At 37.3% G+C, this 18,610-nt stretch overlaps 2 protein-coding genes across 2 annotated transcripts in view; one reads left to right on the top strand and one right to left on the bottom strand.

Annotated features, from left to right (window-relative positions):
• Positions 1 to 2,964, bottom strand: part of LOC310732480 (C-type lectin domain family 1 member B-like) — a 7,817-nt gene extending 4,853 nt beyond the window's left edge. Inside the window, exons 1-5 of the mRNA XM_083553093.1 lie at positions 2,820 to 2,964; positions 2,473 to 2,556; positions 1,851 to 1,955; positions 1,589 to 1,623; positions 1,312 to 1,492 (exon numbers count right to left, since the gene is read on the bottom strand). Coding sequence (XP_083409219.1) covers positions 1,312 to 1,492; positions 1,589 to 1,623; positions 1,851 to 1,955; positions 2,473 to 2,556; positions 2,820 to 2,901 — 487 coding nt within the window. The 5' untranslated portion in view covers positions 2,902 to 2,964. The remainder of the gene's footprint in view (positions 1 to 1,311; positions 1,493 to 1,588; positions 1,624 to 1,850; positions 1,956 to 2,472; positions 2,557 to 2,819) is intronic.
• A 1,656-nt stretch (positions 2,965 to 4,620) lies between these two features.
• Positions 4,621 to 18,342, top strand: nes (nestin). The gene is made up of 4 exons (XM_083552670.1): positions 4,621 to 5,559; positions 6,138 to 6,262; positions 7,547 to 7,623; positions 8,024 to 18,342. Exons 1-4 carry the CDS (start codon positions 4,747 to 4,749, stop codon positions 11,080 to 11,082), a joined length of 4,074 nt encoding a protein of 1,357 aa, XP_083408796.1. The 5' UTR covers positions 4,621 to 4,746; the 3' UTR covers positions 11,083 to 18,342.
• The last annotated feature ends 268 nt before the right edge of the window (positions 18,343 to 18,610 follow it).

Genomic DNA, 18,610 nt, shown 5'->3' with positions numbered 1-18,610 from the left:
TGGGTTTAAGTCAGGGCTCTGGCTGGGCCATTCAAGAACAGTCACGGAGTTGTTGTAAAGCCACTCCTTCGTTTTTTTAGCTGTGTGCTTAGGGTTATTGTCTTGTTGGAAGGTAAACCTTCGGCCTAGTCTGAGGTCCAGAGCACTCTGGAGAAGGTTTTTGTCCAGGATATCCCTGTACTTGGCCGCATTCATCTTTCCCTCGATTGCAACCAGTCGTCCTGTCTCTGCAGCTAAAAAACACCCCCACAGCATGATGCTGCCACCACCATGCTTCACTGTTGGGACTGTATTGGACAGGTGATGAGCAGTGCCTGGTTTTCTCCACACATACCGCTTAGAATTAAGGCCAAAAAGTTCTATTTTGGTCTCATCAGACCAGAGAATCTTATTTCTCACCATCTTGGAGTCCTTCAGGTGGTTTTTAGCAAACTCCATGCGGGCTTTCATGTGTCTTACACTGAGGAGAGGCTTCCGTCGGGCCACTTTGCCATAAAGCCCCGACTGGTGGAGGGCTGCAGTGATGGTTGACTTTCTACAACTTTCTCCCATCTCCTGACTGCATCTCTGGAGCTCAGCCACAGTCATCTTTGGGTTCTTCTTTACCTCTCTCACCAAGGCTCTTCTCCCCCGATAGCTCAGTTTGGCCGGACGGCCAGCTCTAGGAAGGGTTCTGGTCGTCCCAAAAGTCTTCCATTTGAGGATTATGGAGGCCACTGTGCTCTTAGGAACCTTAAGTGCAGCAGAAATCTTTTTGTAACCTTGGCCAGATCTGTGCCTTGCCACAATTCTGTCTCTGAGCTCTTCAGGCAGTTCCTTTGACCTCATGATTCTCATTTGCTCTGACATGCATTGTGATCTGGAAGGTCTTATATAGACAGGTGTGTGGCTTTCCTAATCAAGTCCAATCAGTATAATCAAACACAGCTGGACTCAAATGAAGGTGTAGAACCATCTCAAGGATGATCAGAGAAAATGGAAAGCACCTGAGTTAAATATATGAGTGTCACAGCAAAGGGTCTGAATACTTAGGACCATGTGATATTTCAGTTTTTCTTTTTTAATAAATCTGCAAAAAGGTCAACAATTCTGTGTTTTTCTGTCAGTATGGGGTGCTATGTGTACATTCATGAGGAAGAAGAATGAACTTAAATTATTTTAGCAAATGGCTGCAATATAACAAAGAGTGAAAAATTTAAGGGGGTCTGAATACTTTCCGTACCCACTGTATGTATATATATATATATATATATATATATATATATATATATATATAATTAGCTCTTGTTGATATGTAATAATTTAACCTACCTTCGTTTGTTAATGTACAATATTTTCCAACTGGAAATGATGTGGAAAATCCGGTGATGAGCTGCCGCAGTGAGTTTTTGAACTGATCTCTCTGAACAAGCAATTCCCCTTTCTCTGTCTCAAGTACTGCTTTTTCAGAGAGCAATATCCTGTGTGCCATGCTCTCATTGGTGTAAAGAGCCTACAGAAGGTGATAAATGCTAGATAAGCTTTACTTCAGATTATTTTTAAGGTTCGGTCTAATGTTGTGTGATATTGATGTGCTTAATTGTCTTACCAAAATGGAGGTGTATTTTGAAACTTGTTTAATGTCTGTGTGGGAAAACAACAGGATGCATGTATGTCAGTCAGTCATCAACATTAGTGTATTATTCACCTTTTCAACATCTGACAGATAACTGACATATTTTAACAACTTTTTTTAGACTTTCTAAGTGTCCTCAGTCACTTAACATGAATGCAGCACACTAGTGTAAACTGAGTATGTACTACATGAGTGTGTGTCCAAATGGGGAAAAACATGACTTGCTCATACTTACTTAGGACACACATAGCGGTTAAACCTGCTAATAAAAGAACACTCAATAACCCCAGAGCAGTCGTGGCCTGTCTGTATGATGTACATCTGTGTGAATGGACTTCCTCTGTAAAAGAACATAGTCAAAAGGATTGTGTAATTCTACACAATTTACCAAGATATCATGCTGCAATATCTGTCCACGCTTTTGCAAGAAACACTGTAATGTTTAACTGATATATTTATTTTAAACACCATTTTGAACATAGAACATATTTCTAATATAATTTTCTAGTAAATAAACAATATATACAACTATTTTCTAGTAAATAACACTGAAAAGAATTGAGAATATTTTATATAATGTGGTCAGAGGTTTAAACCAAGGATGCAGGATCCCACTACTGGAGCACCCCTGGCTTTCAGAACTCTTTTAACTGCTTAATAATAGTAGTAGTAGTACTAGTATTAATAAAAGTTGTTGTTGTTGTTGTTATTTTTATTATGCACACGGCACAAATTAAATGTAGGCTGCTTACAAATTGTGGCACTCCCAATGCAAAACCAGTGGCACACATACATGTTAAAGCACAAACCTGTAATTAAAATTCACAACTATATATCACAAACAGCAGGGATTTTACCAGCCATTGCAGGATTGCTTTTTGATGTTTTCTCTCTTGTCAACTTGATTTCTGAGTACACCACATTTTCAGACACTCCTGCATCTTCTTACAAATAGAAAGCAGTAGGTTCACTAACAAATTCAGCAAGAAGTAAGATGCTATTTCTGAACAAATTTGAAGACCCTTTCAGTAATATTTCAAACATACACTATTTTTGCACATATATAAATGTCTCACCATTTACATACATGAATTTTGCAGCATCAAACAATGTTGGTTTTCTTTATTTAATTAATCTAATTTTAGTCACAGGTTGATTTATTCAACTGGAACAAAAAGCTTGATTTTAGGAAGATTAAACTCACCTTTAGGTACTACAGGGCAAGATGTACTAAACTTCAGTGTAGAATAGCACACATCATCCTCCATTTTTACCAGTGGATCCATATGAACAGAACTTGCACTTGATTACTACACAGGTTATATTAGCTGTAATTTGGGAAACAATCAGTGTTGACTCACTTGTGCCACAAATTGGAAACTCCTGTTTTTAGATTTTTATATCCAACTTAGACCTCTTTAAAGGTCAACACAAAGATCAACACTTTTTCTGATCAAAAGTATTATGTTCATTGTTAACAATGTAATTAGATTTATTTTTATCAGTTTATTTATGTAAAGGTTATAGTATATTTATTTGTGATTATATTACAATACATTATATTTAAATATTATAATCATTATATTAAAAGGACAAATATGATGATATAATATTAGTGCAATAATTTGAAACTAAATTGTGCAGTCAATATGTAACCAAAGAATTAATCACATTTGTGTTCAAAGGAAGAATGCATTTGACCATATTACCATAATACTTCACATACTTCAGCATCCTGTAAAGGAAGTCATGCACATTTGTTGAGGCAAATGAATTTGTTATGTGGTCATCTAATGAATTTTTTTGTTTGTTTTTTTTGTTAAGAATATAGCCAAAAATGTGTTTGTTGGCACAATCCAACACTTCTATAAAATGATTCTTTACATCTATATAATCACTGATTAAAAAATGTTATAAACAATTTTTAAAAATATTTCACTAAGAAATATTAACAATCAATATGAAAAGTTGACACATCCATGTTAAAATGAAAGTTTGTGTAATGTTAAAATTAATGTAAGTAAAACAGATCATGTTAGTACTTTTTCCAGAATTGATGTGAAATTACAGTATATATAAAAAAAAAAAATAAAAAAAAAATAGCAAGACATAGCATAGGGTTTAAAACCTGTCTCTGCCTTCTATGTGTGGAGTTTGCCTCATGCTTCATATGGTTATGGGTTATTCTTAGTGCTGCTGTTTCTTCCCAGTCCAAAGACATGCATTCTAGGCATTTCATTTGTACATATTGTGTAAATGTATAAGTGTGTGTGTGTGTGTGTGTGTGTGTGTGTGTGTGTGTGTGTGTGTGTGTGTGTGTGTGTGTGTGTGTGTGTGTGTGTGTGTGTGTGTGTGTGTGTGTGTACAGGCCTGGAATCCCATTAAGTGTAAATTGTGTCCAGTGTTACCAGGAAATGCTCCTAATGCAGTTAATGAATACAAAATACTGGATATGTGCTCTAAACTATTTTGCCACAGGGTGGCGCAATGAAGAGTGCAGCGGTCTAGAAGGGTCCACTAAAAGGAATAACGGATAACGAATCAAGACAAATGTTAGCATATAGTCTAGATTTAGATCCAGATCTAGTCTAGGCATAGTCTAGATTAGTTTAGACTATTTAATAAATGTGTTACTAAATATATGCATTATATATTTATAATATAAATGCATAGAGTTAATTTTGATACCTATTAGGAATACATTTGATATTTATCTTACTGTCCAAAATATTTTAATAATATTCTGTATACTGAATTTTGTTGTAGCTATATAAGATATTATAGTTTTTTAAGTTTCAAGCTAAATCTTTCTAAAACTGTTACCTTAAAGCACACCTTTACACACTTTTATGTATGAAATAGGTATTTCCTCATTCTACCAATTATATTAAAACTGGAAAAGGAAGATGCAGCAGCGCTAGAGTTAATTCCACAAATGACATCACTGCTTTCCCCCCTCTGCAGCCCACCACCTTCGCCCCCTGCGCCCTCCCCCTTTCCTCACTCAATATGAAAGGAGTGTCCCTCTGTGCTGGCCATTCTGCCGGGCCAGACCCCTGAGCCACACATACACAAAGACAGAAAGACACTGTAGTTCTTGTGGACGTAAAAACAAGCTGCATCCCACTGAAATGGAGATCTCTAGTTTCCGGCATCCCATCTCCTACACTGGAGAAGAGAAGTATGAGATGCTGGAGTTGAACAGGAGGCTTGAATCATACCTGAACCATGTGAAGTTCCTGGAAGAGGAGAATCAACTTCTTTGGGGAGAAATCCAGGCCATGCGGCGGAACCAAGACAATGGAGGCCAAAGGAAAGCTCAGGAGGATGCACTCAGTCTAGCTAGAAAAGAACTGCAGAACGCCTGGAGAGAGAAAGATTGTGTGGAACTCGAGGTCAGTAACATGCTGGAGGAGATTAAGGAGCTGAACATACTGAGACAAAAAGAGAAGTCTGCACAGGCTGAGGCTAAGAGAAAACTTGAAGAAAGCCGGAAGGCATTGGAGGATGAGAGGAGGATGCAGCTCTGGCTGAGAGAGGAAGCTGCTCATCTTGAGAAAGAGGTCTCTTTACAGATACAGTCCCATCAGGAAGATCTGGTAGCAGTAAAGTCTTCATGTGCCTTTTCAAAACCTGTGCAAATGGCTCCTCAGCACATCCAGACACTCAATCTCCAGGGCCTAGGGAAAGAGTACTCGCAGAGAGCAGCGCAGGCCTGGCATGAAGCAGCAAGTGTGTACCAGGTACAGATGAAAAAGCTAGAGGAGAGCCTGGACCAGACCAGTGCTCACATGACACTCATCAAGCAAGAGAAGAAAAGGAGTCAATTACAGATGCAAGATTTAGCCAGAGAGCTGCAAAATGCACAGGCCAAGAGAGAACTGATGGAGAAAAACATAGTACAAATGAAACAGAAGCAGAATCAAGACCTTCAACAGCTTCAGGTAAAAAATAACGTTTTGAAGGAATGTGTACAGCGTTAAAATTAATTTATTTCTTAATGTACAGTATGTGTGTAAATATATGTGACCACTTAGTCTATAATTATATGTAAGAGAATAGAATTACTGTAGATTTATAATATTTTATGGCATGATGACTTAGAAAGAGCAACATTTTAATATTATTAGATACTTCTACACTTCCTAAAAGAGCTAAATTGTAAAGAATGAAAAACCCAGTTGTAAAGTTCTACATTTTATAGTTTTATACATTAAAATACACTGCCAAACTTCATTCTCCATTGTTTCTCAGCCCATACTGCCAGCACTCAATATGACGATATGCTGAGTATCTGTATGCAGAGGATAAGTCTGTGATAATGGCATCCAGTGCCATAAAGCTTCTTAGCATTGAGCTTAAATGTACTGACCTACTATATTTATTTAAAATATAGCACGTATAACTCAAGAGTATGAAACTTATTAGAAAGAATTTAAATCATGATCAAATGTAAAATTCAATATTTTGGAAGAAGAGGAGTTGAACTCAGTCAGTTCCTCTTATTTTCTTGTCTTTACAGGCTCACGTGGAGGCTTTGGAGGCAGAGAAAATGGATCTTGGGGGGGAGATAGGTGATCTGTTGGTAGAGAGCCGCAGTCTGCTCCAGATGAAGATGTCTCTGAGCCTCGAGGTGGCCACTTACAGGTATCCTTAAAATAGAAATTCTCTGCCTTCTCTTCTATAGTTTTTCTACATACTTTAGCACACAATGAACATCACAGCACCTCTATGAAGAATAAGATGTAACTGCAATAACTGATATTAGCCAGTTATATTAATATATTAAATATATTATATTATATATTAAAGAGCTTCATATAGTCTCTCTCTAATTGGTTTTCCAACACAGCCCCTCATCCATCTTAGGCCTGAAGAGTAAGGGAGTTCAGAGAGTCTATGAAATTACATTGGAAAGACAAAAGTCCAATCTTCCATGCAGTCAGACCCATTAAATTATTCATATCTTTACAAACCGGTTTGGAGGACAAAGCATTGTATTCAATTTCATCTTCTTGAACCTTTGTAAATTTTGTCAAGGTAGTACATATGTTCTCAACAAATCTTTACTATAATCATGACTGCAGCTAATTTTATTTAAAGGAAATAAGAAATTTAGTATAATGGACATCGTACATCCATGAAATGCATCCAGTTTATCACTGCCATGCATGTTATTTAACCACCCTGTTGCACTCACGCTTGGTGTTGATTCCATGACTACTTACTGTGGAGTGATAAATAAAGTCAGTGGTAATGGCATGTGCACTGCAGAAGGCCAAACAATGACAAATCTGGCACTTCATTTACATAACAATGAGTCTGGGCTCAGTTTGCTGCTTGAGAGCAAAACAAGCTTTTATACCTCTTCTTTTCTTTATTCTCAGTGTTAAAGAGAGTTAATTTTTGCAAACATTCCTTTACAACTGATAGTAGTAGTACTACTATAGTATAGCTAGCTACCCTGTAGTCAAAGTAGATACACAGACCACTGATATAAAAATTTAACAAAGGACTATGAGGAAGAGAAAAAGAAGAGAGAAGTGCGTGGTTATTTCTTTAAACAATATTTATGTTCTAAAGCCCCTCTATCTCAGTGATATCTGTATGGTAAATATACCAGACAATTTTCCAACATAATACCTATTGATTTCATGAGCTGCCCTTTTCTTTTTGGGTGCAGTGATGGATGACGAATTAGTAATAAAACATTTATGGTCAGTTGTTACTGCTTTTATTGACAACTCTAATACCATTTCCATTGCAATTTTTCTAATCAAACTTATATTGGATCTAGTATAAGCAAGAATTTATTTGAAAGCATTTTACAGCATAATATTGTATATTTTATCTTCACATGCTTTTTTTTGGTATACAAATATCTTATTTTATATTTATTTATTTTATGCACTTCTTTCCTTTTGTTTTTAGAGCTTTGCTGGACAGTGAAAGCCTGAGAGTTAACAACCAATCAGCAAATAAGAGGAGCCACACAGTCTCAATTTTAGGTATTTTCATATAACACTTTAGTATACATTTTACAAAATCTTGCTAGTCATTTTGCTAAATGAAGCCTGTCTTGATAATAGCATCTTGAGTCCCTATAGGTCACCAGACCAGATGGCTCTATTTCCAGTAAAGTAGACTGATGGATCAATATATCCACATTACTCCATTAAGACTGTGTATCCTGATAATACTTCTGGGACAAGGATTAGGGCTCTATGACCATGATTAATATGCAGACATTATTTATTTTCTAAGAACAAACCATGTAATAGAATCTTTATATTACAATGTATAAGTATGTAAATGTTGCGCTTGATATGACTAGGTTTTTATGATACGTTACATTAGACCTATCAATGAGGCAAACCCATTCTTGCTGTTCTCCAATTTCATTCACAGAAGGAATCGCCAAGTCCCCTGGGATTCCTCCAGGCACTCAGGCCATCACTTCCTGTCTGCTCAGTAGTCCGCTGAATACAACCTCCAGATCAATCACCTATAAAGCCAACCTTATGACTCCAAGTCCTACTTGGAACCTGACACTAAAAACTCCAAAAGAGACACTCAAGAGACCTCAGACCACTATGGATGATGAAGCCATTGTAAGAGTGGAGAAGGAAAAGCTAGAAACATCTTCATCTACATCAAAAAAGCACCTTCCTAAAGCTAGCACTATTGATAATTATAGAGCTGAAGAGGAAGCAAACTCTGTTGCTTCTGTCTCTTTTTATGAAGCCCCTAAATATTTAGATGAGCCTGATTCTATACTTACAGTGAAAGAAGATGTGCAAGAAGTTCTTAAAGCAGAACCTGGATCAGTTTTGTTTACTGCTAATGAAACTACCTTGCCAGCTGGACATCCCCAAAGTCCAGAGAGTGTGTCCTCTGTTCAGCCCATTGAGGAAGCAGAGAGTTTAGAGGATGGTGATGAAGAGGAAACTGAGGTATCTACGGAAATGGCTAAAATATCCCATGCACCTGTCTCTGCCTGGGAGGAAAATGAGACCATTAAACCAGAGGAGAGAGATGTCGTCTCTGAACTACAGCTGGGGTTAGAAAAAGTTGCTGAAAATATTAAACAAGAATTTAGAATAGATGCTAATCAAGCAGAATTACAGATGCTTGGAGATAACACTAACACTCTTGCTTCACTATCATGCCAAGAAATACCACATTTGTCTGCAGATACATATAGCCCAGCTGAGGAGGACAGTGAAATTCTAACCTGGGCTGATGTAAAGGAAGATGTTATATATTTTGTTGAAGAAGAGTCACAAATGAGTGCACCAGAAGCAGATAGAGTGTCAGGAAATGGAGTTAAAGATGTGAAAGAAAAAAGGGAAGTAGAGCAAACTGAATGGCCTAATATTGAAGTGCTGGAAGGTCATGAGTTAGATATTCAAATGCAAGGAGAGGAGAATGAATCCGAGCAAAAGAAACAAGAGGAACAGAGTAAAGAAGGTGAATTGAAAAATGATGAAGAGGAACATTTGAGAGAAGAAGTAATTAAGGAAAACTTTGTTGAAAAGAAAGAAATGTTAATGATGGATACATATGAAAAAGGTAATTTAGAAGGTGAAAAAGCTGAATTAGTAATGAATGCCTATGAAAATGATGATCTGGTTGGTGAAAAAGCTACCTTCGGGAAAGATCAGTTAATTGAACATAATGCAGTAGAGGAGCATGGACAGAGTGAAGAAGATGAGTCATTAAACATCTCTGCATCATGGAAAACTGACCCTGGTGAGGCAAACAGCTATGCTCAGGAGAATACACTAGCAGACACTCGTCCCCTCATACACTACAAGAGTGATGAAGAGACAGATGCCAACATCCTAATCTCTCATGTGGGTGTGAGTGAACCTACTGACAGTGAGGAAGAAAGGGAGAAACATGACGGAGCCAGCCATTGGAGCCAGATAGTCGCCAAACGCTTTGACACCATGGAGGATCTTTCTGAGGAGCCAGAACTAGGCAGCATGGATGACATAGATGTCACAGATGAATCAGTTCAACCCATGTTAAAAGAGAGCATGTATAATGAGTCAGCAGTTAAAAATGAAAGTGGTGACATGGACAACCATGTCAAAACACTAATGGATGAGGCTTTGGTAGATCAATCAGAAAGTGAGCTTAAGAACAATAGTAATGAGAACAGCCAGAGTGAGGAGGAGACAAAGATTGAGAACTACCATCTGTCAACAGACCTGTCTGACAAACAGGAAGAGAACTCGCTCCCTGGAGAAATCCTTGAAACCGGGGAGGTGAATGAGCAGCAGACATTTCTTACAACACAGGACAATATCAGTGACGATGCTATAACAAACTACAAGGACAGTGCAGAAAACTGGAATAAAGAATCTGGAGAGATGAATCCGGAGGGTGAAAGTGAAGACAAGAAGTATTTTGACACTCCATTGTCTGAACCAGCTGAAAAACAAGATCTTGTAGAAGAACCTTATAAAGAGGTGTCAACAGAGATTAAACAATCGGATATAGTTTTATTTGAAACTGCTGTTAATGAAGAACAAGACTGTCCAAAAGAGGAAGATGTGCAGTCAAACCTGTCAATGCTCACACATGTAGATTTTACAGATGAATTTTCTCTACACAGTCATCCAGAAAGCCAGACCAGCACTAATGACTCAGATCAGGAAGAACCTAATAGTTCTGAGGATGAATCTCCAAATGCAAGCCAGTGTTCTCAGATGCTTTCCCAAACTGATATGCAGACACAGCAGGTAGACCAAGACATTGCAACTACTATGGATGTAGTTTCTAACACTAATCCATTTTTCACAGACATTTTCTCAGGTGAGATGGGAGAGGAAAGCTCAGCAAGTAACGCTGCTCAAACTGAGAAATTGGAAACAAAAGAGGAACAGCAGTATGTTGGGGACAATAATAGTGATATGACAGGAGAAAAATCTGACAGCCTTCCACAAGAATTAGAGAATTTGGGCCATGAAATTACAAGTGCATCCAACAGCACTGGAGAAGAATTTGGTGATGTGGAAATTGAGGACAGGGAAGGAAACATTGACATTTTTCAAAGAGAGGAGCTAAAAGAAGAATGTCAGACTAATGAAAAAGAAAATGACCTTCACAGCTTTTTTAGCTCAAGCATAAAGGAGGACATTTGGAGTGCAACAAATTATGAGATGGCTGCTACATATGACCCAAATGACCGAACAGAGACTGAGAGGTATGACAGCACAGATCCAAACCAGACCATGGCCTTGGGAGAGGACTGGGGAAACCTTGAAAGACTATCCCCAATCAACAGCAAACCCGAGAAAGAAATAGGCACATGTGTAGCTCAATCAGTGGGGGAGGAAGAGGAGAAGATACCAAAGGCCAAACAGGTACAATGCAAAGATGTGAAAGATGAAAATGGGGAGCCTGTTCATGCAGAGGATTCTACTGATGGTGATTCTTGGTCTTCTGGTGAAGAGTAAATCCATTCTTCAATCTTTACTCTTCTAATATTGGCGTACAGCGCAGAATGATAAGCGGTATAAAACTGTGAGAAGTATAACGATTGCATTTTTGTGCCTTGGAAAAAAAAAATGCTTAGTCTTGATTGATAAGTATTAGTGCATCTCATTCCAATAATCTGTATCATGTTGTTATACTTATTATTAACTTTGACACTGATGTCTACATTTTTATTTGAAACAAATACAGATAGCCCCTTTAAACCATATGCCACAATAAACCATATTTAAGTTGCCTCCATGTTTGTGTTACAGATCATTTAATTAAATTAGTTACAACCATGAGCATTAGATAAAATAATAATGAATGAAATTAAAACACACAAAAAATTCATAAGACACACAACACAAGATATTCCACTGATTGAAGGAATATTGATGTACTGAATATCTGGTACACTTGATTGGTATAAAAATAATTACATTTTTGAAAGAGACAGTTATAATAAATTAAAATATTATTCAGTGCTTCTGCTTAATGAATTATAAAATGTTGTGGGTTTGTGGAAATGTTCAATGGCCAATGGTTTTATATTGATCTCTGACCACATGATTGCATGACAGCACAGCCCTAAAAAATAGAATAGGGCCTACAGGACAGAGGTCTCACAAGTAAAGATGATGTCATCTGCCTTACTGGGTACTTTTTTCCCCCTTCTGTCATTAATCACGACAATGGCAGCTCTTTAGTGTTATATCTCGGCCCTGTGTTTAGTGCTTAGACTCATGGAGGGCTAGGCAAACAGAGAGGAGGAGAGAGCGAGAAAGAGAGAAAGAGAGAAAGAGAGATAGAGAGAGAGAGAGAGAGAGAGAGAGCGAGAGAGAGAGAGAGAGAGAGAGAGAGAGAGAGACGATGCAGGAGATAGTAATTGCATTACCTCAGCAGTCTGCCATGCTCTTTTTTCATCTCTAAATAGATTTCCAGCCTGCTGCTGTGAGCCTCTATTATTTGGCAACCAGAAATGGGCAGTTGTTGCACACACACAAATCAGGGTTGAGAAAGCTCCTCTGGGAGCTGAAACAAAAGCAAACGGGGGCTAGAATCTTACTGCTGGTTCTGTCTGCCCCCCTCAGCACCTGCTCTCTGTGATGACCTCAGTCACATCCACAGGCTTCCTGTAGCACATGACACAGCACAACACACTTGATGCAAGAGATTGCAACTGGGATTTTAAAAGCAACTGCAGGGGTGTAGTTTGGAATAAAGTGTAGCACAAGTTCTAAAATAAAACAAAGCCACATGATCATTCAACATCTAACTGCATTCTTTTAGTGTCATATTTTAACACTGCATTCCAATGACCATGAAACACGGAGACCATGAAATTGAGAATTGGCCTTTTATGCTTATAAAAAGCCACCAATGCAGAGAAAGTCCTAAGAGGTTGAATTGAGATGAGTGTGTTCCATGCCATGTGTCTCCATTACTGAGCCACCATTGATTTTCTGGATGCTGCTGAGTAATTAAGCATCTGTAAAATTAAATAAAGACTGGACACTACAATAAAATGCAAATTGATTTGTTCTGAGTAATGGCACTTTAGCTTTAGATACCATTTTTATTTATCCACGTTCTTAAAAAGGTTTTTAAATGACACTCTCCATCACGTTACCCCACCCATTAAACAGACATGCAGCAGCTGAGAGGAGCACCACACCAGCTCATGAAGATCAAATTGCAAATCTGGCCCTGATGGGATGGGTAAAAGAATTCTTTATCAGCTGAGATGACAAATGGAAAATGGGAGCAAAGTTACTACATAAACAGTGTTAATAGCAACCATAGCAACCAGCATTTCCAGCTAATTAGCCTTTAAAAAGCACTAGTTTAAGTTGTCCAGTGCTTTCTTCAATATATTACAGACTGTATACCATTTGACCTAAAATAGATCATTATTCAAAATTAAAACTTGACAAACGTCTGATCCTTCCATTACACAGCATTTAATGCTTATTTTGCATTTACATAACTAACAATTTTTAATGCATTAAGAAACTGTTGTCTGCATCATAAATAAACCATAAGCAATGTTAGGAATGAATGGCAACATTCTATTTATAAAAAAAAAATTATGGTTAAAAATAAACAAACAAACAAACAGCTAATTAATGATTTTGGCTTATGTAGGTCTCTCTCTCTCTCTCTCTCTCTCTCTCTCTCTCTCTCTCTCTCTCTCTCTCTCTCTCTCTCTCTCTCTCTCTATATATATATATATATATATATATATATATATATATATATATATATATATATATATATATAAACAGTTAGTTCTACAGCCCTTTGATTCAACAGATTACCAGTGAACTCAGTGAAATTTCCCCACACGAGTTACTCGCGAGTCTGAATGATCCATCCATGTAGGACTGTTTTACTGCAGATGAGTGGTATGTGTAACTAACATCCTCTCAACTGTTGCACCTGGAACTGAAACTGACCAGCTCAGCTGACACTGTGGTCATCACGCCTGGCCACTAATCATGTCTTTGTGCAAGGAGAACTTTTTTTTTTTTTTTTTTAACAAATCAGGTCACTGAAAACTGCAAGCAGTAGACTTGTTCGGGTACATGATGAAACCGATTTCTGGGATTGATCAAATGTGCTTAAAATAGCTTCTACTTCCATCTAGTGGACAAAACGGGAAGCACATTTAAGATTAAAGATTAAAAGCCTGGCACGGGACTTTTTACATGCCAGATACATTTATATATGTGTCAGCAAACAATGTGCAAAATACTGACATACATTTACCAAGAATTGTATTAGGAACACATGCACACGCACATTCATGCAATTATCCAATCAGACAGCCATATAGCAGCAGTGGTTTACATAAAGTCAGGCACCAAGGCAATACCTAAGATAAATATTTTATACCAACGATCAGAATGAGGAAGAATGTAATCTCAGTGAATTTGATCATGGTATAATTGTTGGTGCTAGACACGTTGATTTAGAATGGTGCAATATAGAAGAAAAGAAACATTCAGGTAGTGGCAGTTCATGAAAGGCTAGTTCACGAGAGAGGTCAGTACTAGTTTGAGCTGACAGAAAGGCTATAGTAACTCATAAAACAACTCTGTACAACTGTAATGAGCAGAAAAGAATCTCAAAGTGCGCTTCAAAGTTCAATTCCACTTCTGTCAGCCAGGAACAAAAACAACTGCTTTTATTCAGATGGATGATGGATGAGGTGAACTGGGTATGAATATGGTAGTTAACTAATTCAGCATCAGTATCCTCTTTATCCTGGCCAGGGTTGCACTGTGCCTAAAGTTTATCCCAGGATACACAGATAAAGGTGATAATTTACATTGGATAATAATAATAGCAATTTATAGTATAGTAACAATGTTTTTGGAAAGTGGGAGGAAATTAGAGAACCCAGAGAAAACCCATGTGTACACAAGGAGAACATATGAATCGTAGAGACAGTAATTAGAGCTCAGGGTAACCTCAGGGGCCCAGGAGCTCATTCAAATTTTCTGTTAAAGATTTACAACCAAATATTTGATTAGCACAAAACACAAGACAATTATAATGAAAGAACTGAAAATGAAACCTGAAATTCTTTGTAGGTCAACTTGTCTATTTAATATATAAAATACAGTAAAACATACGCAAAAGGGGGGAGGGAGGAGGTCATAAAGGACAAATGGATACTTTGGTACAATAACAAACACTTTTTTTTTGTAAAAGCAGTATATAATTTGTAATAACATATCAGTGCATACTTTGTTTATGAAAATATACACAAATTGTATATCATTCTCCGAAAACAACAGAAAATATCTTTTGTTTACAACAAAACTCAAAAGCATACTAGCAGAACACAATATATTAGCTATTTTTCTTTAAACGTTTTTTTTTTCTTCTTCTTCGATTTCTATTCTAGTTGTGTGTGTGGTGTATATTCTTAATGAAATTACATTTCAGTTATTATAATATGACTCATTCTTTGCTTGTTATTACGCCCATGCATTGACATCTGTGTCTGATCTGAATAAATTAAATGAATGGCTACCCCTACTCTCCTACGTGTAGAGATAGTTTTGTACAATTGACTAAAAATTGCAGCATTTGACTGGTCACTCTATCGACTTGTTTCGACTTCCATCATTACCAATAAGTACTAATATCACTACTGACTTTTTTTGTCTTAATAAATCGTGCAATATTAGTAACACCCCTTTGAAGGAAAAAAAAGAAAACACAAAAAAAAAAAAACCTGAAAACAAAGATATTCATATAGTTTTTCATATATAATAAAATAAAGTCAAATTCAAATAAAATAAGATGCCTACCCTACACAAAAAAAAAAAAAATTCAGAAAATAAAATTCTTTAAATTATCATTATTATTACCATCAAAAATGATAACAATAATGGTAAGGATAACCATTATAACAATTATAATAAAAACAGACAATAGAACTGTCACCAGCACAAATTAACACTAGAAAAATTTAGCTTCTCTAAACATCATACATGGGGACATGGGGGCGAAAGTTGACTATTCACGTGACGATTGTCTTTCCTTTTGAATACAATGACTCTTACCATTAGATCCTTATCAGAGCTTGCAAACTTCTTGCACGTCAGGAAAACGTTCAGCAATCTGCGCATTTGTTCAAAGCTCAGGCGTAAAGTCTACAGGTGTTCCAACGTGCAGATCCAAGGTGGTACTAAGCGAGTGTGTGTGTGTGTGTGTGTGTGTGTGTGTGTGTGTGTCTGTGGTTTCCCCTAGGTGGTATGAGCTACTGGTTGTGATTTAGGTGAGATGGCCGCTTGCCACACAAAAGAGAGAAGGACAGCGAAAGAAAGGGAGCGATAGACATTAGGAAAGAAAAGGAGGGGGTGGTCAGGTAAAAAAAAAAAAAAAAAAAAAAAAAAAAAAAAAAAAAAAAAAAAAAAGAAATAATCAGCTGCCAAGATGGAGGGACTGATGCAAGGCAAATCTCACCTGAGCATGAATATGACTAATATATATATATATATATATATATATATATATATATATATATATATATATATATATATATATATATATATATATATATATATAAATATTATGGAGTTATTAACCAAATTAACCAAGATTGAACACACTTCAGGGTGAGTCCTGATTCACCTTTTTTCATAAAGCAAGACTGTACTTTTATCACCAATACTTCATCTCTTTAGGTATGCGACACCGAATCTCTCTTTTCTAAGCAATTGAGGGAAATGAAAAATAGTTACTACAGATTTGGAATACCAATACATGTACAGCACTGTTCAAATTTATTTAAAACCATTCTGTTCACAGACTTTAACCAGAGATCGCTGCTCATCCTATTAGTCATTACCAATAATAAAACATCCTTCATCCTATTCACTCTATTATTCACTACACTAATGACCATAAAACAATTTTGTACATTATTGTTTTGATAATAGACATCTCTTTTTTTTTTTTTTTGCATTTCGAGAATTGCACATTTGCAACACGTGTCAAGTCTAATCTATGTTTAAGTACATCTTTTTTTTCTTTTTTGTTTTGTACAAAAAAAAATATGTCTTCAATAATTGTTCACTGTCAAAAAAAACGAGGCATGAAATGTGGGGCTGCAAACATGAGCTCTTCTTCCCTGAAGGGTGCACGCTGTTTCTGTGAGGAGGGATGGAGTGTCTATGTTTAAGGAGCAGGGTTTAGACCAATATGGACAGTCCTGCACATAGTGAAAGCCAAGTGGCCAAGCTAATGTGGAAATGTAAGCAGCGCAAGTGACTGGGAAAAAGAAAATTCTATTCCCTCTTATGAAGAACAGTCAAGCAGTAAAGAGGGTAAAACATGTGTGAAAGACGGTGAGGGTTGATTTAAAGTGCACTCCTTTAGAATATCAGTGACAGGAAGGGAGAGAGAGAGAAAAAAAAAAAGGCATCGATCCTGAAACAGTCATATCTATGTCTGTGCCCCTTGCTGCATCTCTACTCGGCTTGCTCGCAACACGGTAATTTATTTACACATAGAAATAGAAAGACGTCCACTGAGAGTTACAGCTCTGCTTTAGGCAGATCCAGCACAATGTGTATAATCATACACGTTTCTCTATGTACAGTCCTCCTCACCTGGCTTCTCCTGCTTCACAACAAAGCTACACTCCTCTCCAGTTCTACAATTCTCATGCCCATGTGCGGAGAGTTCAAGAAATCCCGGTTTGACCTCCGATCCTTTCCTCTCATTACACAAGAGCCTCTGCAGAAACAAGGAGGGGAGAAAACTGGATATTTACACGCTCTGAAAGCCTAGAAACCAGCAACCTTGAGCCCTGGACAGCTCAGATTGCTTTTAACCACATCTGGGTTCTTAAAACAACAGTTAAGAAAATCTTGCTTTGTAAGATGAACTAACAAACATCTGAATAGCAAAAGCCAGACATACAAGTAATAAATACAGAATTTTAGGTTGCTTCTCACATACACTAACAGTAGTGATTAATACAGCCACCCACTCTTTACGACAGAGTGTTCAGCTGAGCAACGTTTATACATTTGTCTTTAATATCAGGACTTGAGTTCAAATCGTACAAATAGGGCTACATTTCCACTACACTATACGTACGGTACAAACATACGTACTTGTGTGTACAAAAGTGAAGAAAGTGAAAAATCCCGCCTCTCCTGCAAACGACGAGAGACCCTAACGAGCTGTTCATGGATAGGTGCACGGCTGATGGATGTGATACAGAGTGAGCATAGAGGAAATGCAGGAAACAAACTCTGAACCCGTGATTGACTGAGCACTTGTTTGTTTACCGGTCACTGCCACATCATTTCTGTCACACTCTGTACACACTCAAACATAATTATTGTCAGTCTGTCTGCAGGTCTATGTTTGTTAAGAGATTGTGTGGCTGAGTTCACCTCATGAGTCACCATAGTCGTTCCCTGAAATATGTTTAACCTTCGAATAGGTCAGCTGTATAGAAGAGATTCAAACTTCCTCCTTTTGCATGGTTTACAAGACACAGATCCTGATGATTAAAATGCAACAATATCGGATATCTTGTAAGCCAGTATTACAGCTGTTTGAGCATGATAGTCAGAAGAAGAACGTTTAGTTAGAGGAGAGAAGAGTTATAAAAAAAAACAGCAAAAAAAAAAAAACAAGCCTTTACTCTCACACACACACACACACACACACACACACACACACACACACACACACACACACACACACACACACACACAAAAAATAAAAGGAAAAAACCTCAAACAATAACATGACCTGGATATCAGCTTCTTGGCGGCTGATACCACAATTCTACATCCCACAATGAACAGCTTGTGTTTGGCTGTCTGAGCGGTTTAGCCGAACATGGATCAGAAAATGTGTCAGTGTGGAGACAGCGCAGAGGACAGAAAAGACTGATAGGGGTCAGTAAAGCTGGCATTTTTTTCCTTCTCTGCTCTGTAGAAATAACAATTGTCCCATCCTAAACAAGCT

Source organism: Silurus aristotelis (genome assembly GCF_946808225.1).
Source record: "Silurus aristotelis genome assembly, chromosome: 1".
Lineage (NCBI taxonomy): Eukaryota > Metazoa > Chordata > Actinopteri > Siluriformes > Siluridae > Silurus > Silurus aristotelis.
The sequence above is the reverse complement of the archived record's forward strand: the minus strand, read 5'-3'. Positions and strand labels throughout refer to the sequence as shown.

Bases quoted from the DNA above. Each gene is read 5' to 3' on its own strand.
- nes (XM_083552670.1), top strand. From the start codon at position 4,747: ATGGAGATCTCTAGTTTCCGGCATCCCATCTCCTACACTGGAGAAGAG. The intron at 5,560-6,137 runs GTAAAAAATAAC...TTGTCTTTACAG, and splicing joins AAGACCTTCAACAGCTTCAG to GCTCACGTGGAGGCTTTGGA. The intron at 6,263-7,546 runs GTATCCTTAAAA...TTTTGTTTTTAG, and splicing joins CTCGAGGTGGCCACTTACAG to AGCTTTGCTGGACAGTGAAA.